The sequence below is a fragment of the Protopterus annectens genome, chromosome 1.part2, assembly GCF_019279795.1.
Source record: "Protopterus annectens isolate FY-2018-M chromosome 1.part2, PAN1.0, whole genome shotgun sequence".
Taxonomy (NCBI): Eukaryota; Metazoa; Chordata; order Ceratodontiformes; family Protopteridae; genus Protopterus; species Protopterus annectens.
The window spans coordinates 1,144,619,689-1,144,645,154 of NC_056727.1; the positions used below are offsets into that span (position 1 = coordinate 1,144,619,689).

Consider the following 25,466-nt stretch of genomic DNA (forward strand, 5'->3'; position numbering starts at 1 on the left):
TTAAACCAATTTTACAGGTAAAAGAGACTGAAACAACTATTGAATTTAGAGTGGACTTGTCAGATGATTTGACCACCTCTTTTGATTGCCCACTTTTACATGACTTTAATAATGTAAAGAGCTTTGAGAAAGAGGGTTCATTTGCATCTAGTTTTATCACCACATTTTCTTTGGATGCTCCATCTTTAAAAACTATTATTTTCAAAAATTGGTGTTATTTATCAGAAGATAAATCAATTAGTAAACACATTAATGAACATCCTCTAGTGGTTTTTCATAAGGGATGTAATTTGAAAGCACTTTTGGAAAATAATAATTCCAATGTGCACTACCCACATAAAGGGATGTTCAAATGTGAAAATTGTCATTGGTGCAAGTATATAAATGTGAGTAACTCATTTACAGTAAAAGGAAAAAAGTTTTACATCAATGGGAAGTTTAATTGTAACACTAGGGGGGTGGTCTATCTTAATTTGTGCTCTAAATGCCAGGCTTTTTATATAGGGAAAACTGATAGACCACTGAAAAACAGAATTTATGAACACTACTATGCAATTAACAAAGGGAACACTACCAATGCCCTAGCTAGGCACATTTTATCATTCCCTGAGCATGATTTTTTATTCATGGCTATTGAAAAAGTATCTGAGAATGAAAGAGGGGACCGACTAGCCTAAAACTTAAAGAAAAAGAAGTTTTATGGCAGTTGAAATTAAATGCTTTGGTCCCACCAGGTTTAAATGATGTAATCTCTATCAGGAGCACTTTAAAACGTAAAGCTTTATTAAGATATGACATAATTTCCTGAAACATCATTTCCTGAAACATTATTTCCTGAAACATCATTTCCTGAAACAACCTTGCCTCAATTTAAAGTAAAAGAACATAAAATGTAAAGTGTAAACTACATAAATCTATTCATAGATACTATGTTAAATTATCTGAGAATGAAAGAGGGGGACTGACTAGCCTAAAACTTGAAGAAAAAGAAGTTTTATGGCAGTTGAAATTAAATGCTTTGGTCCCACCAGGTTTAAATGATGTAATCTCTATCAGGAGCACTTTAAAACGTAAAGCTTTATTAAGATAAAAAATATACTGAATTTCACGAGAAAATAATTTAACATAGTTAAAGCATATTCACTGATATACAGTCAAGGGCTACATTCTCTCTGTTAGACGGGATACCCTACAAAGCTCCTCTGAATTAGGAAATTAATAATTTCAAGACACTACATCTGTTCTAACATTTTGCATATAATTTCTAAACTTCCCACTGTTTATGTATAATATTTTATTATTTTAGGGCCAGGTCTCTTAAGCCTAGTGCACTGAAATAGCAATTATAATAGTGTAATTACTTTGAAGAATGATTTAGTTTTTACTATCTGATTTACTTACCTCATCTCCATCTTGTTTCCCAGAATTCTGCACCTGCACAGACACTGTGAGGTTTCCACAGATTGGTATGTTAGTTGTTGACAGAGTCAGCTGACTGTAGATGAAAGTGGTATAGGACAGCCCATAGCCAAAGGGATAAAGAGGAACCTTGTTACCATAATAACGATAAGTTCGGCCTTCCATGCTGTAATTCTCCATAGGTGGTACCTTTCAAAAATAAAGGTAAAAAGAAAAAAACAAGCGTAAAAGCACATGAAATAATTATTTAGCACTTTGCCCTCCAGACACCTTAGTAAGGCTATTTAATGTTGATCATAAAACAAATATCGATGTGCTTTTCACCTTTGTTAAGGCATGATCATGCTTCCATACAAAATTGTACTAACCTAAGCTAAACTGCTTTAATGATGCCTTTCTGGTTATACATCACCTTCTAATATAAAAGAAGATAACAGAACATAACATAGGAATACATAAAATACTACCTCACCCTATCCCTATTATTATGCTAAGAATTCCCTTTTTTACATGGATGAGAAATATTATTGCTGCTTAGTTTTATATGTATTTACACTACATTATTCCTTTAAGATTTTCAGTGAAAAGGTTGATCAATTGCTGTTCTTAATGGCTTGATTAAATTTTCTTTGTGATAGGTAGGCTGTGTCATGTGGTGATTAACTTTTATGTCTATAGGATATGTTATCTGTATAGGAATTTTATTAACACTGAAGAAGGACTTATGTCTGAAAGCTTTGTTTTTTTATTAAAAGTACATTGGTGCAACGTTGTGGAACCTTCTTTTGTTTTTGGAGATTTATGCTTTTGTTGTTGGCTCCACTTTATCATTGGTTCACTTTGTAACTGTAAGTTCATATATACCTCCAGGTCTTCAGTGAAAACACATTATTGCTTTTTTCAAAGGAAAAGAGATTCATTAATTCTTAATATAGTCTTTGAACTAAGGATATGCCTTTTGCATTTCTCATACAGGCCATCTTGGTGACAGGGCAGCAAGTAAATCTCATGACTTCGCAGAGGATATGTCTTGCTTTACAGCAGACACAGATATGCTTTCCTTGCTTTCGACTTCCATCAATGTCTGGTATTAATGTATAGGAATGGCAAATGCTCCATTTCTTGGAAAGTGATGCAGAGATAAGGCATCCTTCTCTGTCATTGGTGGTCTGGAGTTATGGAGATGACCTATTTGTTAAGAGTCAGACAAAAATACAGGATGATGTGGCCACTGGCTGTTTCTCCCATCCTGAGAGGAGGTATGTGGACTTAACAACTGCCTGAGTAATCTCTAGTGCAGATAGCTGGGGCACACAATGTGGAGTCTGCAATATCATACATATGTGCAGCTGTGTGCCAAACCTGTTAGAGTCTGTTAGACTGAGGGTTTTCATTGTATTGTGCTGTGCAGAAATAACAGTTCTCAGGAAGTGCTACAGAATGTTCCTTTCTCAAGGGAAAGATATGTGTACTTGCAATAGAATGCTAAATAAAGAATAGTGAGACACATGCAAGACAAGGCTTGGAAACCAAGGCTAAAGAGGCATGAAAAATATTACAGGGTTTTGGTATTATTAGGAAATACTTCAGAAACAGTCACTCTGTTAAGTTAGCTTTTGGACTGATATGCAAAAGTTCTTTGCAGAACAGACACTCAAGCTTAAGTATGGAATTCAGGTCAAATATCCATACTATTCAGGAGAAAAAGACTGTTTCAGTTGATATTATTCAGGGGAATCAGAATATATGTGCAAAAACTTTGGATATATTTATCTGCACTGTTACTGTTATCCAGCATTCTAGAATTTCTGCAGACTGTTATTGTTATCAGCACTGTTGTTGGAGACAGCATTCAAATATTTTTAACATCTAATAAGGTATTCTTAACCGAAGTATAGTTTGTGCAGAATTCATTCTGAAAAGTACAAAAAGACTTGGCCCATAAAGGAGAGATTGGCACCTGTTCAGCACAAGTTTGGGTAATTAACAGATAAAGACATTCATTCCAGTCTCATTTCAGTTGTTTCCAGTTAATTCCAGTATACCACAGTCTTATCAATTCTTTCAGTGTCACCATATGTCACTCCCCTGGATAGGGACCCTGACTAGCCATCACAGATTGATGTCTTCCTTCATCATTCTGCCTCACCCTACTGAATACTTACTTCCCAGGTCTAGGATTTGGTAAACAATTGTTTTCAGGACTCCTAGGACTCAGCAGACATGCCAAGTGAAGGAACTAATAAGGTAATCAGGGACAACAGAGAGATATAGGGTAGCAAACCAACTAATAGTGGTGGCTGGCTATGGAAAAGGGGTGATTGTAAAAAAAGTATGTAAATACATATATAAATAGTCAACTGAACACATAAATAAATAAATACACCATCTCTTCTTTTAGGTTCACAGACTATTTTCCTCATGAATGTAGTTCTTATTTGACACACAGGTCTGCTTTAAGGTACCACTCTGAAACAATTTTAATGGCTTTTGGAATGCATTTAGTTTCAGAAATGGCAGTGCCATTTGTAGATGCATTTTGTCTTTTTAATTTTTGCTTTCAAATCAGATTAAATATGAATACTAGTCTTCGCTGTGTAAGCACATAGAAATCATCACATTTTTGTTTCAGTCTCTTATTTTATTTAAATCATTTCTTCTATCAGAACTTGTACTGCATTCTTTGCAGGCCATTAGACAAAACATGAAATGCAGCAGATGTCTCATGATGAATTCAGTTTTCCTAAAAAAAGGAAGCCAATTCCTAAAACTGCAGCACACTCACCTGGCGCCCTGTGCAGTTCTCCAAAGTGGCACACCACTAAAGGAGAGACCGGCACCTGTTCAGCACAAGTTTGGGTAATTAACTTTGAGAACCACACAAAAAAAAAGATATTTACTTTGATGGCAAAAAAAAAAAAAATTACACTTAAAGCTGCAGCAAGTTGCTTGAAATAACAAGCAGCTTGCCTACAACATAATGAGCAAGTCAGTACTTCAGCAGTGACTATATATGCAATTCTGACATTTCATAAGCAAATGCCAGTAATGCAGTCCCACACCACTGGTACCCTGCTGATCAAGCCCGGCAGCTTCAGGAGCTAAAAAGGGTCTTTATCTTTAAAACACACAAAAGAAATTGCTTCACTCTGCTCTGAAACTGTAACAAGCTGCTTGCTACAGCCAGACTACCACCCACTAAACTCTTAAGTGCTTCCCTTCCCAGAATTTGCCTTATATTATTGTCTTGTCTCTCCCAGAGTTTTTGATTTTCTAGCAAATTACTAAAGATTACTGTCAGTCAATAATGCCAGACTTTCGAGTTTCATACCTGTATATCCAAAAAATACACAATATTTGCATAATTTTCTTCAAAGTATCTAACCATAAACATGACTTCACGTGTCAATCTTAAATTTAACAATGATTTCATAGCTGCTTTACTAAAACATATCATACTATATTTTATATTTCATTATCAGTCACCTTCCCCCTTTCAAATATTTTCATAGTTAAGCTGCATATTCTTTCAATTATTTTAATTGCTAGAAATTGCCGGTAACGCAGTATTTTTCAGTGTTATATCTCTCTTTGCTATATACAAGCCTGTGTCACTTTCTAATAAATGTTCAACAGTTTCTATGCCTATACAAGCTACGTACATGCTCTGTTTCTAAATGATGTTTATGCAAGCTGTTGTGATATTTTCTCTCATGTATGTACACTTAGATTTATTCTGCATTCCTTACAATAGCATGTAATTTTATTTTATGTATATGTCAAAACTGGTGTTAAATGTGGAGCTTTTCTCCCCTGGCCACAGCTGAAAAAAGGGTTTATCCCAATTGGACTTTCCCGGTAAAAATAAATAAATAAATAAACAAACGAATAAATAAATAAATAAATACATAAATAAATAAATAAATAAATAAGTAAATAAATAAGTGTCGATGAGAATCTTGATGGCTAAGCCTAGAATGAACTTAAAACCATGAAGTAGTCATGGTCTACATATATAGAAAGAATTCAGCCTTTTTGTTTTCTGGTGGATGAGATCAACACAGAAATTCAGAAGATGATGACTGCTGTTGAGGAGTTATGATTAGCATGCCTTTTAAGTGTTGTGTGGATGGCAATGAAAATACCACTGTTTGATAAATTGTGGTAGCAGTCTCAATTTTTAAAAGGGAGACAGGAGGTTCTTCTCTAGTTGTACAAGAATCATTTTCCTTGCCCTCCTTGAAAAGCCCTATACCACGTGTTGAAACAGAACGTCCATTTAATAGTCAAGCCTCTGATTGATTGGGAGTAATAAGTACTCCTTCCTGGCAGCAGAAGAGCGAATCCACTGTCTGTTTTGCATAGATATTGGAGGGGTCATAGGGGTTTGTCAAGTCTAACTGCATGTCTTTTATAGACCTGAAGAAGGCATATGACTCAATGCTCTGGAATATCTTGTAGGAGGTGCTGCAACAAAACTGGATTCTAGCACTATTTTTCCATACTCTTCAGTCCTTGTATTGCACAGTTGTGTCTGCATTCACAGTGTAAGTCAATACACTTAAGGAAGGAATAGGATGACACCAAGGATGTGCCTTGTCTCCTCTTTTATTGCAATCTTCATGGATATGATTTTAAGGTGCAATTAAGGTTTGGAAACTAATTTGTATGGGAGCATAGGGGGTGCTGATATCCTCTTGGCCTGGAGTGACTGCCATCTTTTGGATGCAGTGAAGCACTTTGCTGCTGATTGGAAAGTGCATGGGATTAGAATCAACATTTCTAAATTAGAGGTCATGGTGCTCCCATGGGAAAGAGTAAATGCTCTCTGCAGGTGATGGGGGAACAACTGCCTCAAATGAAAATTTTAAGCATTTCTCAGGATCTTTTTCACAATTGGGGAGAAGAGATGATGTCAAGCCAGACCAGCAGATAGTAACAGTTACAACAGTATTATAAATTTGTTGGACCGTGGTGGAAAACTGGGAGCAGAGTTGCAGGACACAGCTTTCAGTTTAGTAGTCAGTCTGTGTCCCCATTCTCATCTTGTGTCACGAACATTAAATATTAACTAAAAATATAAGGTTATGGATATAATCAGCAAAAACAAGATTCCGTCATATGGCTGTGGGGCTCACTCAAGTTAAAACATAACTGTCCAGGAGGGACTTGGAGGAGAGTCATCGCTCCTTAGGAGTGAGAGGAACCAGTGTGGGCACCTAGTGAAGATATCCTCTGGGCAAGTCCTTTGGGAGATGTACAGGCACTGGACATGGAGACTACACCTAGGGTGTAGGAAATCTGATCTGCCCTGTACAGTTTGCTACCACTACAACCCTCACTAGACCAAGTGTTGGGCATTCCTTTAAAGAAGCATATGCTGATATTACCCAAGTGCCTTGGTTGCATCTGCACACAGACTATTTTGATACCTCCTTCAGTCACAAAAAAAATAAAGATAAATCATATGACAAGGATTTTAAAATGTTGAATGGGATTTTGAGTTTAAATTGAGTTTAAATGGCAGATGCATAAATATTTAATTTTAATCCTTGCAGCTAGAGACCTAATGAGGAAGTTGCATAGTATGATGATGAACTGAAACAGTTTGGCGCACTCTGTGAAGTTTTGTTCAAGTCTAGATAAAGCACTTAGAGTCAGATGTACCATCAGCAAATGAGTCAGAGGAGAGAACAAAAAAGCTGCTGTATGCATACAAAGTGGCAAGTCAAGTAGATTCTGAATAGGAAAATTAACAAATAGTAGGAGACTGGAATACAAAACTGAAGTCACATTAGTTGAAAACTGAGCACAGATAAGACAATGGCCACAGCAATGAACAGTGGGGGTTCCTATTAGCAAAGCGAAAGACCGTAATCACAAATACGGAAAGAGCAACATGTATTGGGTGAAATACAGAAATGCCGAACGTCCAAAACAGCGAAAATGGAAATGTCGAAGTGCAATGGTTGGCCCGTCTGCGGTATAGCTCCATAAGCTAAGTTTGCGATAGATGGGACTTTAGGATTAAGATGTGGGTTAAGGTAAGTTAATAGATAGGTAATGTATGTAAGATTTAGTGTAGTGTTAGAAGTAGGGTTTTATTTAGCTATTTGTATGTGTATTATTTATTTGTTTTGGGTGTATGTCTGTAGGGGAAGTCTGCGGTAGTTACGGACCTTAGGCTTAGAGAGGGGTTACGGATAGTGCATAGATAGCTGTGTATATGGGGTTTAGTGTAGTGTTGGAAGTAGGGTTTTGTTATATGTATGTGTATTTAATTTTTTGGGTGTATGTCTGTATGGGACTTGTGCAGTAGTTACGGACCTTAGGGTTAGGGAGGGGTTAAGGATAGTGCATAGTTGTGTTTGTGGGGTTTAGTGTACAGTTAGAAGTAGGGTTTTGGTGCTTTACTTTAGTTTGGAAGTAGGGTTTGGTTAGTATGTATGTGGTTTATTTATTTTGTTTGGGTAGGTAGTATGTAGTGGGTGGTGGGGTTGGCCATCTATGACAGTTCGTTATTTTATTTTTCGCTGTTTAGTGCGTTTGGGATTTTTGTGGTTCGCGTTATAGGTGTCGACGTTTAGGTATTGAGATATAAGGGGAAGTAGTGGGTTAATTTAATATTTTTAAGTACCTGGAAAGGTGTTTAAGGATAAGTAAAGTCTGAATGAAGAGGTCAAAGCTAGAATCAGTGGAGTTACTGCTAATTTGGACAAAAAATACCAAGGATAGTGTGTGTGTGTGTGTGTGTGTGTGTGTGTGTGTGTGTGTGTGTGTGTGTGTGTGTGTGTGTGTGTGTGATGGAAGAATGTTAAACAGGCTGAAGAAATAGATGTACAAAATAATGGTGTAACCAGTGCCTCTGATGGCCCAGAAACCTGAGCACAGAAGTCAGAGCGACCAAGCAATCTTCAGATGATTAAGACAAAATACCTGAGAAGGGTACTAAGATGCACACTCTGGGACAGATGAAAAAATGAGGACCTTAATGTGGAATTAAAAGTAGCCCCAACTGCTAAGAAGATCAAGGAGATCACATTACTGTGATTCAGTCACATGTGCAGAAAAGCAGATAATGCTTGGATAAAGATAGGAATAAGGCAAGAACAGATAAGGATGCCCAACCAAGTGATGGATGGATGTGTGAGAGAATACCTATGACAATTGTTCATGACTTCTGAAGAAGGCAACAGAGTTGGTCTGACCTGCAAGGTGGTGACATTCAGCACAACACCCTAACATAAGGGGTGATTGCGGATTATGAAGTTGTCAGAAAGCATAAGGAGTAGGTCAAAGTAAAGACAACAGAAACTGGGTAAAATGCAGATGAAAGCAGAATATCATGGACAGGGATGGGAGAAGGTAGATAATGAAATGGGAGAAAATGAGAGAAAACAACACCAACGTCAACACATAGAGCTACAGCTCATGGAAACTCTACCTCTAAGCCCATAAGGCAAGTCACCACACAATCCATCATTCTAGTCATTGAAAACTCCATTATGAGACACACTGATGTCATTCTCAACAGGCTGAGTAAGGAGAAAGTTATGGTCAGTTGCTTATCAGGGGCTAGGATCCACCACATTATGTATGCACTCAGGTCATTGGATCACAATTACCAATATGACTCAATCAAAGTCCATGTGGGAGTAAATGAGCTGAGACGTACCTCCCTAGACTATATGAAGAGAGGCATCATAGAACTTTTGGAATATGTGTCTCAGGCTGGTACGAGCCTAGCATTGAGCAGCATTTTACCTTCTCCAAGGATGATGCCACACTACAAACAAAAGATAATTGACTTTAATAATTGGCTTAGTTTCGGGTGTCATTCTAAGGGGATTCAATATTTGTCAGCATGGAAGAAGGTCATCAGACCATGCTGCTTTGCCATTGATGGTCTACAACTCTCCCCTCTAGGCTTTCGAATATTAGATAAAACATTGTCATCCCCATAGTGCCTTTTTTTAGGCAATGCCAAACTCAAAGTACTTCTGACATAGCAAATCAAAACCAAGAAAATCTAAAAGTATTACTACTCAATTCTAGGAGCCTAAACAAAAAACTTCACTCCCTGGAAGCTCTCTTTACCCTAGAGAATGCTGATGTCTGTGCAGTCCCAGAGAAGTGGTTTAAAGCCGCGGACAGCACACCAACAGTGCAGGGTTATAATGCCTTCCACATATTTAGAACAGCTACTTCAAGGCAGGGACTAAAGTTGGAGGTGTCTCTATTTACATAAAAAATAAATATACTTCAAGGCTGGTCAAACAGGACAATGCACTTGAGCTGTTTTATGTTCAAATCACCATAGGTAAAATCCAATACTACTTCCTTGCAAGCTATAGGTACCCCTCTATGACCCAGAAAACCCATAGCATGTATTTAAACTTATTAGAAACACTAACCATCCAAGCCAATACCATATTCATGGGTGACTTTAATCACCCCACTATTAACTGGGAATCCTATATGACATAAAACGTACATGCACAGAGATTCCTGGATTTTGTAAAGACAAACTCCCTGGACCAAATAGTCAATACACCAATCCATATTGGATCTGGTCCTCACTAATATGGGAGAGTGCTGCACACCCCCTATTGTAATGCCTTCCATGGTAAGGACAGATCACAAAATGGTCTCCTTTGAAGTAAAAATAAAACCTGGATGCCCAGCTAAACTGGGAATATTCAGGAACTATTCTAAGGCTAACCTCCTGCTATTAAGTGAGAACCTGGCAAAATGTAAAGCCCCTATAAACCCTGAGAACACTTCTGCCTATGCAGAACTGGTCAGAGAAACCCCGTACTAGCATGTTAATAGCTCTTTAGAGGCAGTTGTACCCATCAAGAAGTACAGAACCAACTCAAAAAAACAAGCCACCCTGGTGGAATCACAAAATCAATCAGATGTATAACAGAAGGAAGAAAATCATGGCAAAAATTAGGAGGTGCAGCACCCAGAAGGATAAAAGCACTCTCATTAAACTAAACAAACAACTCAGGGGACAAATAAAGTTTACCAAAGCCAAATTTGAGGTAAGTTAGGCCTCCCAGGCCAAGGGCAACCACAAAGCATTATTTAGCTATGTCCACAACCTCAAAGGCAATACATAATTGTGTGCAGAGCTCATTGCAAATGGAGCCACCTATACTGAGCCAGAAGATATAGCAAACCACCTGGCTGATAAATTCGGCTCCAACTTTACTCCTCTCATCCTCTCAACCTTCCCTCAGGAAAAATCATCAAGTATAGCTCCCCCTACTATCACTAGGGAACAGGTCCTTAATGCTTCGTCTAAGACCAAGAACAATGCATCAATGGGCCCGGACAATATCCCAGGATGCCTTCTAAATAGCATTAAACATGACCTATCAGGGCCTCTGGAATTGCTATTTAACTGTAGCCTCCAAACAGGCGTTGTGCCTCATGAATGGAGAAAGGCAACAGTCATCCCTCTGCACAAAGGTGGGCTGTCTACAGACCCTGGGAACTACAGACCCATAAGTCTCACTAGTCTTATATGTAAAGCCATGGAAAGAATTATTATGGAGATGATCAATAGAGATATAGTAAACCTCCAGACACTGGACCCAACCCAGTTTGGTTTTGTAAAGGACAGATCATGCCAAGTCAATCTGGTGGACTTCTTTGAGAAGGTCACCAAAGCAATGGATGAGGGCAAAATCATTCACACTGCCTACCATGACCTGTCCAAGGCATTTGACACACTACCTCACTCGGGCATTGTTGACAAACTCAAGAGGTTAGGTACAAACCCGTATGTCACCCAATGGATAGCCAACTGGCTCACAGACAGGACCCAGGAAGTTAATGGAATAAGAATTGGGGAGTCCATCTCTACAAAGAGGCCAGTCACAAGTGGAGTCACTCAGGGATCAGTCCTTGGGCCACTCCTTTTTGGCATTTACTTCTCAGTAGTCAGTCTCAGATGTCAGTGGTCTCTGGCTAACTAAATTTGCAGATGATTGCAAATTAGGAGCTGTCATTGAGTGTCACACTGACACAAATCTTCTACAGGAGGGGCTGACACAGACAAACAACTGGTGTCAGAGTCATGGACTAAAGCTAAATGCCAAGAAATGCAGAATAGTATCCTTTGGGAAGTAATCCATCCCTGGTAACTATCAGATTGACAACACACCTCTTAGAGTTGACCCAGTAGTCAGGGACTTAGGGACACACATAGATAGTAATCTAGCCTTTGATCATCACGTGTCTACAGTGGTGAGGAAATCATTCTATGTTGCACAACTTATAAACAATGGTATGGCATCTAAGTCCAAGGAAGTCATTGTTCCACTGTATTCAGCATTCATCAGACCTATAATTGAGTACAATGCCCCCTTTAGTATGTACTCAACCAGGCATATCTAACAACACAGAGGTTGCTCACTAAAAGAATACAGGGCATAAATAATATGTCCTATGCAGACTGCCTCAAGGCCCTATCCCTGTATTCTGTCTCCTACAGGCTTTTGAGGGGATATATATGCCTGGCATACAGGGCATTGTCAGAACCCACTCTGATGGACCTCCTGCATATCCACAAAACAAACAGTACCAGAATTACCCATTCTATAGACTTAAACCATGCCTGTGATATAAATAGGATGTGCTGGAGAGATAGGCATGTATCCTAGAGACTACCCCGTCTATGGAACAGGCTCCTCCATCCATGTGTAGCAGAGCTCCTCCCTAATTCAATTCAAGTGCAACTTGGAAAATTGGATGGGAAACCAGAAATTCATCCATGGTTTGGCATCTATGTCTTTGAAACAAGCAAGTAACCTGTAAATGGTTCATCTCCCAGGCCCATGCAAAGGTATCATAACTCATCAGAGAGTTGGGATGCATGGCTTGGCTTAAAAAGGCCCCTGTGGTCATTAGCCTTGTAAACACCTATGGACCTATGAACCTATAAAAGGAAATAAAGAGGTTCATATCAGTAAGTAGATAAAGAGTGAGATGAAGTGAAACTTTAAGTTATTAGTTAATTGAAATGATGGAAGTATGGAATGTATATAAAAGTCTAAGCGACACCACATTTTACACAAGATAAGCTTGTATTATAGAGGGAATTACATGACTGTTTAAAAGGTGTGAAATTATTAATGGCTAGAAGTTATTGAAGGACTAAGTTCCAAATAATTGCCAGGGAGTAAGAGGGAGCATATTCATTGATATTTCAGGATATTTTCTTTATCAATAGGAGGTTTTTATTGGAAATAAATTAAAAGTCTGTGTGCAATTTGCTTCATGACATATATTTAGTAACAATATTTGGCTGGATTGCACAGAGGGCTATAGCCCATACTTCATCCCAGAAATCCCAGGTTTATTAGCAACCTCTATGTGAAAGAAGATGACAACACATGGGCAGGAGTGGTTAACACAACCATGAAAGTACCGTTTGAAGGAAGGTCCAGAAACACACTCCATAAGCACTGGGACTCCAGATGTTAGTCCATATGTCCATATTAAAACTGTCCATATTAAAACTTCAAAAGAGACCACAGCTCTCTCTGTTCTGAGTCAGGCAGAAATAAGAACTGATTAATTAAGGACTCATTCATAAGACAGAAAAGGTCACTTAAGGTTAATCACTTGTTAACAGAGGGGGTGGAGCTAGGAACTAAAATTTCTATTTAAGGAGTAAACTAAAACATTTCAGAGCTTTACCAGAAAGGCTCATCCAGACTCTGCTACACTTTGCTGTGAAGGAAAGGTTAGTTTGCTGTTATTTTTTGTATTTCTGTATTGCCTTTCTATATTTTGAATACTGTAGTTTGTTTTCTTTACCTTGTGTTTTGCTTGCATTCTGTTTAACAGCATATTAAAACTTCAAAAGAGACCACAGCTCTCTCTGTTCTGAGTCAGGCAGAAATAAGAACTGATTAATTAAGGACTCATTCATAAGACAGAAAAGGTCACTTAAGGTTAATCACTTGTTAACAGAGGGGTGGAGCTAGGAACTAAAATTTCTATTTAAGGAGTAAACTAAAACATTTCAGAGCTTTACCAGAAAGGCTCATCCAGACTCTGCTACACTTTGCTGTGAAGGAAAGGTTAGTTTGCTGTTATTTTTGTATTTCTGTATTGCCTTTCTATATTTTGAATACTGTAGTTTGTTTTCTTTACCTTGTGTTTTGCTTGCATTCTGTTTAACAGCATATTAAAACTTCAAAAGAGACCACAGCTCTCTGTTCTGAGTCAGGCAGAAATAAGAACTGATTAATTAAGGACTCATTCATAAGACAGAAAAGGTCACTTAAGGTTAATCACTTGTTAACAGAGGGGTGGAGCTAGGAACTAAAATTTCTATTTAAGGAGTAAACTAAAACATTTCAGAGCTTTACCAGAAAGGCTCATCCAGACTCTGCTACACTTTGCTGTGAAGGAAAGGTTAGTTTGCTGTTATTTTTGTATTTCTGTATTGCCTTTCTATATTTTGAATACTGTAGTTTGTTTTCTTTACCTTGTGTTTTGCTTGCATTCTGTTTAACAGCATATTAAAACTTCAAAAGAGACCACAGCTCTCTCTGTTCTGAGTCAGGCAGAAATAAGAACTGATTAATTAAGGACTCATTCATAAGACAGAAAAGGTCACTTAAGGTTAATCACTTGTTAACAGAGTTGGTGTAGCTAGGAACTAAAATTTCTATTTAAGGAGTAAACTAAAACATTTCAGAGCTTTACCAGAAAGGCTCATCCAGACTCTGCTACACTTTGCTGTGAAGGAAAGGTTAGTTTGTATTTCTGTATTGCCTTTCTATATTTTGAATACTGTAGTTTGTTTTCTTTACCTTGTGTTTTGCTTGCATTCTGTTTAACAGCATATTAAAACTTCAAAAAAGACCACAGCTCTTTCTGTTCTGAGTCAGGCAGAAATAAGAACTGATTAATTAAGGACTCATTCATAAGACAGAAAAGGTCACTTAAGGTTAATCACTTGTTAACAGAGGGGGTGGAGCTAGGAACTAAAATTTCTATTTAAGGAGTAAACTAAAACATTTCAGAGCTTTACCAGAAAGGCTCATCCAGACTCTGCTACACTTTGCTGTGAAGGAAAGGTTAGTTTACTGTTATTTTTTGTATTTCTGTATTGCCTTTCTATATTTTGAATACTGTAGTTTGTTTTCTTTACCTTGTGTTTTGCTTGCATTCTGTTTAACAGCATATTAAAACTTCAAAAGAGACCACAGCTCTCTGTTCTGAGTCAGGCAGAAATAAGAACTGATTAATTAAGGACTCATTCATAAGACAGAAAAGGTCACTTAAGGTTAATCACTTGTTAACAGAGGGGTGGAGCTAGGAACTAAAATTTCTATTTAAGGAGTAAACTAAAACATTTCAGAGCTTTACCAGAAAGGCTCATCCAGACTCTGCTACACTTTGCTGTGAAGGAAAGGTTAGTTTACTGTTATTTTTTGTATTTCTGTATTGCCTTTCTATATTTTGAATACTGTAGTTTGTTTTCTTTACCTTGTGTTTTGCTTGCATTCTGTTTAACAGCATATTAAAACTTCAAAAGAGACCACAGCTCTCTGTTCTGAGTCAGGCAGAAATAAGAACTGATTAATTAAGGACTCATTCATAAGACAGAAAAGGTCACTTAAGGTTAATCACTTGTTAACAGAGGGGTGGAGCTAGGAACTAAAATTTCTATTTAAGGAGTAAACTAAAACATTTCAGAGCTTTACCAGAAAGGCTCATCCAGACTCTGCTACACTTTGCTGTGAAGGAAAGGTTAGTTTACTGTTATTTTTTGTATTTCTGTATTGCCTTTCTATATTTTGAATACTGTAGTTTGTTTTCTTTACCTTGTGTTTTGCTTGCATTCTGTTTAACAGCATATTAAAACTTCAAAAGAGACCACAGCTCTCTCTGTTCTGAGTCAGGCAGAATTTTTCCCTCCCTCCCACCCATTTAAGTTGTCTTGTTAAATACCACTGTCTTTCTAGTTGCCCGCCTCTTATGTTAATCTGACCATATATCTCATTTCTCTCTACTTTCACTGGCTTATGTGAGTAATCACAAAACCATCACTTTTGAAATCTCACCCCTTCAATTATTTAAATTTATTGACCATCCTACAGTATTTCATAGTACCAAAATACAAAAGTAACCACCCCTTTCAGTCCATCTTGCTGTTTTAAAAATAGTAACTCTCCACTAAACCTTAACTTTTTAAACAGGTAAAACTCAAGTTACCTACTTTCATATCTAACTTCTCTAGTGCACACTGCAGAGTGCATTCTTTTCAATCTTACCTTTAAGCATCCCTGTTACTAGCACTTTCTCTAATACCTAAAAAGATCATCTCTACTTGACTCCAAGTAGTCTTTTCTCTATCTGTTAAACCTAGCACTTGCTCCTACAGTACTTATTACCTTGATACGGCACTCTTACAGATAGCACCCCAAAAAGGCAAACCCCCATTTCTCGGTCACTCACGTCCCCCGGAATCTCTTTTAAAGTTTTTTAGTCTAGTCCTTCTAGCATGTCGAGGGATCAGTTGCTAGTGTCCTCTCCTGCTCAGCTGGTGAACCTGGGAATATTGAGGCAATGTTACAATTGCCTCATGTACACAGACAACCCGCTCCTCCTCCCACAAAACACAAATACATGCGAGAGATGCAACTATACGGCCAAACTGGAGGCTGAGCTCTCTCAACATAGGACTGGCAAGACCAGTCAGGAGGAGAAGGTTACCACACACACTATAGACCCAGTCTCACATAGTACCATCACAACCTCAAATCATACACATAAACACACAAAGACATACTCGCGGCTCTGATCAAAAATCTACCAAAACAGCAGAGGCCACCAAAGCAGACACCCAAACAACCACCACCTCAGAACACAACACCTGCAACACATAGACCTCACAGTCAGAGTGTCAAACAGTCACAGCCCTTAAGACCAAACACAATGCCAGACACACTAGTCATTGGTGACTCCATAGTCAGACACACTGACGTCCCGCTCACCAGACTGAGTAAGGAGAAGGTCACAGTAAGCTGCCTGTCGGGCGCTAGAATCCGCCACATAACGCAAGCACTCAGGTCTCTCAACAGCAGGTACAAATATGACTCAGTCATTGTCCACGCTGGTGTAAACGACCTGAGACGTACCTCCTTGGACTACATGAAAAGAGACATTGAGGAGCTCTCTGATTATGTAGCCCAGGCAGGTATGACCCTGACCTTGAGCAGTATCCTACCTTCACCAAGAATGATGCCACAATACAGAGATAAGATGATCAGCTTTAACAATTGGCTTAAACTCTGGTGTCATTCAAAGGGGATCCAATGTCTGTCTGCCTGGGATGACATGCTGGACAAGCCACGCTGCTTCAAGGGACGGCTTGCACCTGTCACCCTGGGATTCCGGATATTGGCAAAGGCTCTTGCCACCCCATAGTGCCTTTTTAGGCAAGGCTCAAATTCTAAACCTACCACCCTAGAACACAAAAAGGAAAAAACTAAGGGTAATGCTGCTCAATGCCAGAAGTCTAAATCTCAAAATGCACGCACTCGAGGCCCTTCTCAGTATGGAGAACATCGATGTCTGTGCAGTGACAGAAACCTGGTTCAAGGCTCCTGAGAGCACCCCAGCACTATCAGGTTTTACCTCTTATCATGCTCCGCCCCAAAATCCGGACAATACCAAGAAAGGAGGGGGTATCCATATTCATCAAAGACACCCACACCTCAAGACTGGTGGCAACGCACGATGCATCGGAGACCATCCAGGTGCAATTAACCATAGGCAAGACTGCTCTGCAAATTGTAGCATGTTACAGGCCACCTCACAAACTCAGGAACCTCACATGGCCTTCCTGAAAACACTAGAGGGGATAAATGTATCACCAAACACCATCATACTAGGTGACTTCAATTACCCTAATATAGACTGGGAACACTACTCAAGCCCAAACACCCTAGCCCAAAAGTTCCTGGAATTCATAAACTCAAATGCCATGGAACAACTAGTCACCATCCCCACAAGAGGAGAAAACATACTTGATCTCATCATCACGAACATGGGAGCACAATGTTCAACACCGATAGTATACCCCTCACTGGTGAGATCAGATCACAAACTAATCTCGCTGGAGGTCCTCATCCCACCCCCACCTGAAATAAAAAGAACCACAGTAAAGAACCTCTCGAAGCCGACTTCACACTTCTAAAGACTAGTGTGGTCTCCTTTAAGGCCCCGAGCCGACGGAAAACAGTACTCAAGCCGCTGAATCACTTACAAATGCCTTCTACCAGCACCTGCAGGACTGCATGGATAAGGCAATCCCAAGCAAAACAAAGACTCTTTGTACCAAAGGCAAGTGTCCACTCTGGTGGACCCCAGCCATAAACAAACTCTACAACAAAAGGAGGAAGCTACTACAAGATAGAGCAAAATCCTTAAAAGGTAAGACACCCTTGATCACTATAAGTAAAAACTAAGAGCTCTCATAAAATCATCCAAAGCAAATTTTGAGAGAAAAATAGCTAAAGACTCAAAAGACAATCATAAGGCCTTCTTTAGCTATGTTAGAAACCTGGGAGGAAACTCCCAGATATGCTCAGAACTAGTTCAAAATGATGTGAAGATTACTGATCCTACAGACATTGCCAACATACTGGCTGACAGGTTCAGTGCAAACTTCTCCCTCCCCCAAAAGGAGAGATATCTATACCAAGCGATTGCAGCCCCCAAACATCTCCAACGCCCAAGTGAGAACTGCTCTCTCCAAAGCAAAAACACAGCATCCATGGGACCTGATGGTGTCCCCGGCTGTGTGCTCCACGAACTCAATGAGGAATTAAACCCACAGCTAGGACAGCTGTTTAATCATAGTCTTACCTCTGGATACGTACCCAGGAGTGGCGCACTGCAACTGTGGTCCCACTTCACAAAGGCGGTGCCTCCACCGACCCTGGAAATTACCGCCCATTAGCTTGACAAGCCTTATCTGCAAAGCCATGGAGAGGATCATAATGGACCTCATAAATAAAGACATAGGGAATTTGCAGACTTTGGATCCATCCCAGTTTGGCTTTGTCAAAGGCAGATCATGCCTTCTAAACTTGGTTGACTTTTGCAAACAGTCACCAAAGCCATTGATGAGGGAAAGGCAGTCCATACAGCCTACCTCGATCTGGCGAAGGCCTTTGATACAATACCCCACTCGGGTATCATTGAAAAACTCATCAGCTTAAATGTTAACCCATACATCACAAGATGGGTTGCAAACTGGCTGAGTGACAGAACCCACAGGGTCAGAGTTGCTGGCGCCATGTCAGACTCAAAGCCTGTCACAAGTGGTGTACCATAGGGCTCAGTCCTGGGCCCACTCTTGTTTGGCATCTACTTTTCCAAGTACAAGCAAACACAGGAGGGTTATGGCTGACAAAGTTTGCAGATGACTGCAAACTGGGCGCCATAGTAGAAAACACATCTGACACAGATATCCTTCAGAAGGGTCTCACAGAAATGGATAACTGGTGCCAGAGCCATGGCCTAAAGTTAAATGCCAAAAAATGCATAGTCATACCCTTCGGGAAAAACAAGGTTACCCCTAGCTACCAAATAGGTGGCAATCCACTGAGTACAGAAGACGTTATCAGGGACCTGGGGACCCAGGTTGATAGTAGTCTGTCATTCGACACCCATGTAGCTAAAGTAGTTAGGAAGACCTTCTACATTGCCCACCTTATCATGAAGGGATTCTCATCTAGATCAAGGGAGGTCATAGTCTCCCTATACTCATCACTCATCAGACCAATGATTGAGTACAATGCCCCATTCGAATGTATCTGACCCGACACTTGCAGCAGCTGGAGAGGCCACAAAAGTTCCTCACCAAAAGGATAAAGGGTCTCAAACATCTGTCCTATGCTGCCCGACTGAAAGAACTCCAGCTCTATTCAGTCGCACCGCTTGCTCAGAGGTGACCTTTGCCTAACATACAAGGCCATGTCAAACCCAGATTTGATGAATATGCTTCACCTCAAAAATCTAGATCCGTCAGAGCCACAAGGGCGGAGACTTAAACCTCGACACGGCTATTAATAGGACATGCTGGAGGGATAGATTCATCACCCAAAGACTCCCTATGCTGTGGAATAAAATCCCGGTATATGTGAGGCAGAGCACCTCGCTGGCCTTGTTCAAGAGAAATCTTGACCAATGGATGGGAGATCGCAGATATACCCCAGGGATTACCTCAGTGTCACTGCTCAACAGAGGCACAGCAAAATAATGGGTATAGTTCCCCATACTAAAGGGGTGGCGTAAGCCACAAAACTATGGGCTAGGCTTGTAAATGCCCTCGGGCAGATAGCCTAGTATGAACCTATGAACCTATGAACCTATGGATGTGCATTCATACTGAGGCCTATCATAGTGGGCATTGCAATGTAATGAGTAGTAGGAGCTTACACCATCTCCTTGCCTCCCAGAACATATTGGTTGAATTCCTTGGCTCTCAAGATTCCTTCCAAGCTGTCAACTTACAATACAGCCAGTATGAAAATAAATAAGCTTGCTATGGGTATGCTGAAAAAATGTAGAAATTAACCAGACTTCAAGCTAGTGTACCTAGCTAAATGTGACAGTTGATCAGGATACTATGTTGGAAAGACAGAGAGAGCTTTGAAATCAAAAATTTATGAACACCTTGACGAGATCAGGAAGAAAAAGGAAGTTAATGCATTGTACAGGCACTCTGTTGTGCGTAGTAATTTTGTTAAGTTTAGCTTTGGTATACTGGAAAAAGTGCAGATTCATTCTAGGGGTGGTGATTGGCAAAGACATTTGTTAAAAAGAGAACTTGTCTGGCAGTTGCAACTGAATGCATCACCCCCCCCCCCACACAGGTCTAAATGACCAAGTATCTCTCAAACCCATACTTTGTGAAAAAGCAGATTTGTTAACATACATTTTAAAGGAATTCAACATGATTCTTATGTATTTTTAATTATGTTTCATAGTTTATTCTATTTTTGAAAAATGTTTTTGCAAGTACTTGTGACTGGAATAAGTGCTTTGTGCACCTTTAACACAGGGGATTTTTTTAATAACTAGCATTTCATGATTGGTTGATGAACTTCAGCTAGTTTATAAATAAGATGGTGAATGTGGGTGTATTTTATCTGAAGACGTCTCCATGAGAGATGAAAGGGCTTATGTGATGTGTTTTAACTAATAAAAATAATAGCATGTTATTCACTTTGAAGTCCGGTTAATTTCTACATTTTTTTACTGGTTTGGTGAAGTTTGGGCCTTTTTTTAGTCAATTTGGTATGCTTAAAAAATTGGGTCTATATTAGATCAATGAACACTTAAAAAAGTGAATGATGATTAATCAACCCTATGTAAGCGAAAGCTTACAATGTTGAAGTGTCAGAACAGCGATTTTTTTCCAAGGGAAAGAAAAAATCGCTGTTCCAACAACAAAAAAATAAAAAACAATTTCAAACATAAGTAGGGGGCTTTCCCCCCCACACCCCTCCTACTTAAATATACTAACTCTGAGACCACATTACAATGCAGAATTTATGTTTGACCAAGACACATTCGCAAGACTGCGTCTTCGGTCTTGTAATATAGACCCAAAAAATCACTGGAATGACTCTGCAGAACTTGTTCGATGCAGACTCACAACATTATTGATATTTAGTCAAAGTCAAAGTAAACTTTATTGTCGATTAGATATACACAGCAGTGAATGTTGAACAAAATTACGCTGCTTTGGTCCCCATACAAGACATAACAATGAACACATAGTTTGAATGACAGTAAGACTAATGCACACACAGTAATAATTAAAATATTAACAACAAAATAAATTACTACAAATGGACAGGAAGACATTAGACATTATATTAGTAGGTATTGAAAAGACTATCCCCCGAATTTACTATTCTTCCATGCAGGACTAGCTTAGTCCTGCACTGAGGCGGCCGTTTAGGAGCAGGATGGCAGTGCACCATGCATATTAATGAGGCACGCTGCCTGAGCTCCTAATCTTACATGGAGCATGTAAGAGTGCAGGGGACGTGTCTGAGAGCAGAGCTCTCAGAATATACACCCCCTCGCAATGAAGAACAGCAGAAAGGGCTAAGAAATGAGTGAGACTGCTCATAGGTGTCAGCATATCCCCACCAACATTCCCCCTGGTGTGCAACAGCAAGTAAATACAAATAAAATGAACAAACCTTTTTTTTATTTTATTAAAAATCCGATTAAAGCTAACTGTAGGTGCGCGGGTGTGCCCATCACTTAGCTATGGTTAATGCAGCTTAAATGGCTGAAGAGGATAACAAGGAAGATATATGCAAATGAAGCAGCATAGCAAAAGTATAGTGGGCAGAGCATTCGCCCTATGAGCAGGCATTCCCGGTTCGAATCCCACTGCAGCACCTACCATTTTCCATGGTAAAGCACATTATGACCAATATTTTTGTTGCATAACCCACTAAATAACATATATTTATGAACTGGAGTACTGCATGAAATGCACATGTGAGATGTCAGTGTCATAATGAATAAAGCACTAGTAAGCAGGTTTAAGCACCAATAAGCAGTAGTAAGCATATTTAAGCACTAGTAAGCGAGTTTAAGCTCGTTTGCACAGGGGTATGCAATGCATACACAGGTTAAGCAATTCTGAAGCTTACTCTCTGTAAGCATATGTAACCAGAGGTCAGCATTGTTTACCCTCGTGCAAACCCGCTTACAAATGCTCAAAAGTGCCTTAATCACTCTGTATCCAATGGCCCTTGTTCTGCCCATCAACAAAATAAACAGCCTTGCAGGTCCTGAACCCAGGACCCTATACACTATAGTCACAGTAGTTAACAACCAAGCCATCACAGCAGTACAGAAGAATGAGGTATCAGCAAACAAGTCTTCACTATAGTAAATTCAAACTGAACCTGTGAAAGGAATCAGTATACAGACAATTGTTCCATAACCCACTACATAACATAAATATGTGAACTGGAGTACAGCAGTAAGCCCAGAAGTCAGGTGCAATTGTAAAAGAGTGTTGAAGTCCCCAATAAAACACAAGGACCCCATACAGTGTACATACATATGAACCATGGATACCAGGCATACATATAAGATGTAATGAATAATAAATCAATGCCAAAAAGGAAATATAATGCAAAGTCAAATGTAAGCAATGCTAAGCATTGCACAGGCCAGCTTACGAGGCGTAAGCAATGTGTAGGCCAGCTAACTCAATGTGCTCAGTGTTATATCCCTTTAAGCAATGCCAACCTTAGGTAAGCAGGTTTGCCCATAGCTTAGCCTTTTCAAAACGGGCCAGTCATGAAAAGGTGCAGGAAATTGGCCCTACTTAAACCCAAGAGGCAGGAATACATCTCATAACTGGTTGTAGCCTCCCTTGCAGGCACTATGTCAGGAAGGGGAGAGGGTGTGCACTTTTGGGCACAGTGCTGGTGCATCCAGGAATCCAGAGTCATGGCAGGACTCCATGACCAGAGACTGCTGCAGGGCCAGTACCAGGGCTCCCAATATAAGGTGGAAGCCTGGGGCCATCTCACCCATGACCTCACCAGTGCCACTGGCATACCCCAAACTGGTGAGCAGGTCAGGCATCACTATGCCAACCTGAAGCGGCATAAGGGGGACCTCTTGGACCAGTGGATCCAAGAGGCTAGAATGGCAGGGACTGTACCAGATGTGTGTAAGTATCACCCCACAATGTGTGTATTAATTGTCAGCTCATGTATATCATGAATAGGTATGGCTAAATATTCATCTTATGTTCTCCACAACTGCAAGTGAGTGGGCCACAAACCAGGAGGCCCATAGAAGTTGCCTGGAGAGGTTGCGACTCATGGCAGGTCAGTAATACTCTTGCATTTACTGTCATAGGAAATAAGTCTAAAAGTATTAGTCAATTAATTGCCTGTATGAAACTTGTATTGTTTAAGGCAAGTACTGCATACACTGGAGAATATGGCAGGAAGAGTCTCATATAGTTTGTATGTAAATAAAAGTGTAATAGCCTGACAATAAAGGTCTAACTGCTGGACTGCATGTGTATACTCTGGTATCATATGGTAATGTAGATTTGCAATCATGTAATAGTACTGTTGTATTAAGCATTACCCACACTGTGCACCATAAATAAAATGTATAGGAATGCCTGTATATGTCTGGTGTAATCCCCAGAAGCCATTAAGTACAACTGAGAGACACATAGACAGAAAACAGGGAAAATGCAAACAATAAAACACAAATAGCACATGCAACTGAGATGTGAACTGTTGTTTTTTTAGCAAACACAGCCAAGGTTCAAATCCTGCCAGGGGTAGTAGTCTGCATACAGAATCATACCCCACAACTGTACAGAATGTCCAGTAATGTGACCCATATCTGTTGACTGTCAACCTGTCCCCCTGAGAAATCAGTGGGATGATCCCAGATGCATAGGCAGCAAACAGGAAATACAAGTGATTGACACACATCTATGAGAGCAAAGCTGGCACACTAGCAACTCCCCAAAACCTTATAAGACTAAGAAGCCAGGTATGTCCCATTTACACTCCCATCTTGTCAAGCAGTGGCCAGAGTGTGTACAGTAACAGAGTGAGATGTATGTGCATAATAGTGATGTGGAATCTGGTACTGTGTGTGGCAACAATCAGGTGGTGCTAACAAACATTTCTCCCACAGGTCTGTCAGATACCAACACTGTGCCCAGAAATACAAGAATGATACCCTGTACTGGTACTGTTTACATTGGTATTGTATGGCATTGTGAGTGATGCAGTTCCTCTGAATAATGAGGTATTATTCATCACTGTCACCCACACTGTCCTACAAAATACAACTGTCTAGGAAATCTGTATAAGAGTGTTGTAATACAAGGTCAGAATGCAAAAGCACAGTAGAATTATAAGACAGAAACCAGATAGGAGATATACAGCAATATCTATATTACACACACAACTCTGATGGACAGTGTTTAAGTTGTAGCAGACAGAGCCATGGTCGGAATCCTGGGAGTGGAAGTAGGCATACATAATCATAGCACACGACTTAACAGATGAAACCAGAATGTCCAATATATGGACCCATATCTACTGCATGTCCCCCTGTCCCCTTGGTAAGTTTGTGGGATGATCCCAGATGTTTAGCCAGCAAACAGGGAATACAAGTGATTGTCCAACATCTATGTGAACAAACCTGTCACTGTAGCAACTCCCGAAACTGTTAGGAGAGTAATAAGCCAAGTATGTCCTATCTACACCCCCATGTGCTGTGACCAGAGTGTGTGCAGTAACAGAGTGAGATGTATGTGCACAATACTAATGTGTAGTCTGGAACTTTGTGTGGCAACATTCAGGTAGTGGTAACAAACATTGCTCCCACAGGTACGTCAGATACAAACACTGTGCTGAGAAATAAAAAAAATTATACCCTGTACTGGTACTGTTTACTCTGCTATTGTAGGGAATTGTGAGTGTTGCAGTTTCTCTGAATAATAAAGTATCACTGATCACTGTCGCCCACACTGTGCTACATGATATAACTGTGTAGGAAAGCATGTATATGTGTGTGTCAAGTCTCTAAAGGTTGAAGAGGGCGGTACTCTAGATATGTCCCGGTACACCTGCATGTGGTCACCACATGGCCAGAGTCTGTGCATAAAGAGTTGGATAGCTATGTGCACAGCATTAACCCGGAATCTGGGAGTATGTGTAGAAACAGTTAGTGTTAAAATACATTCCCTCCACAGGTATACCAGGTAAGAGGTGTATACTGCAGGTAAAACCACTTAATGTATAACAATGAAGACAGCCATATCACTGTCCAAACTAAGGCTATAGGGTAGTGTAGTAAGACATGTAAGGTACGGATAACAGCACTGACTAGGAAAGTAATGTGGACTACAGGAATATACTAGTTGTTAATTGACATCTTTCTCCCCGCCCCCACCATAGCTCCAACAGTAAACATCATACCCT

At 39.8% G+C, this 25,466-nt stretch overlaps 1 protein-coding gene across 1 annotated transcript in view; it reads right to left on the reverse strand.

Annotated features, from left to right (window-relative positions):
* The window catches only part of LOC122792265 (probable beta-D-xylosidase 5), a 970,913-nt gene that overhangs the window by 57,785 nt on the left and 887,662 nt on the right, over nucleotides 1-25,466 (reverse strand). The window contains exon 14 of the mRNA XM_044060016.1: nucleotides 1,402-1,608. Coding sequence (XP_043915951.1) covers nucleotides 1,402-1,608 — 207 coding nt within the window. The remainder of the gene's footprint in view (nucleotides 1-1,401; nucleotides 1,609-25,466) is intronic.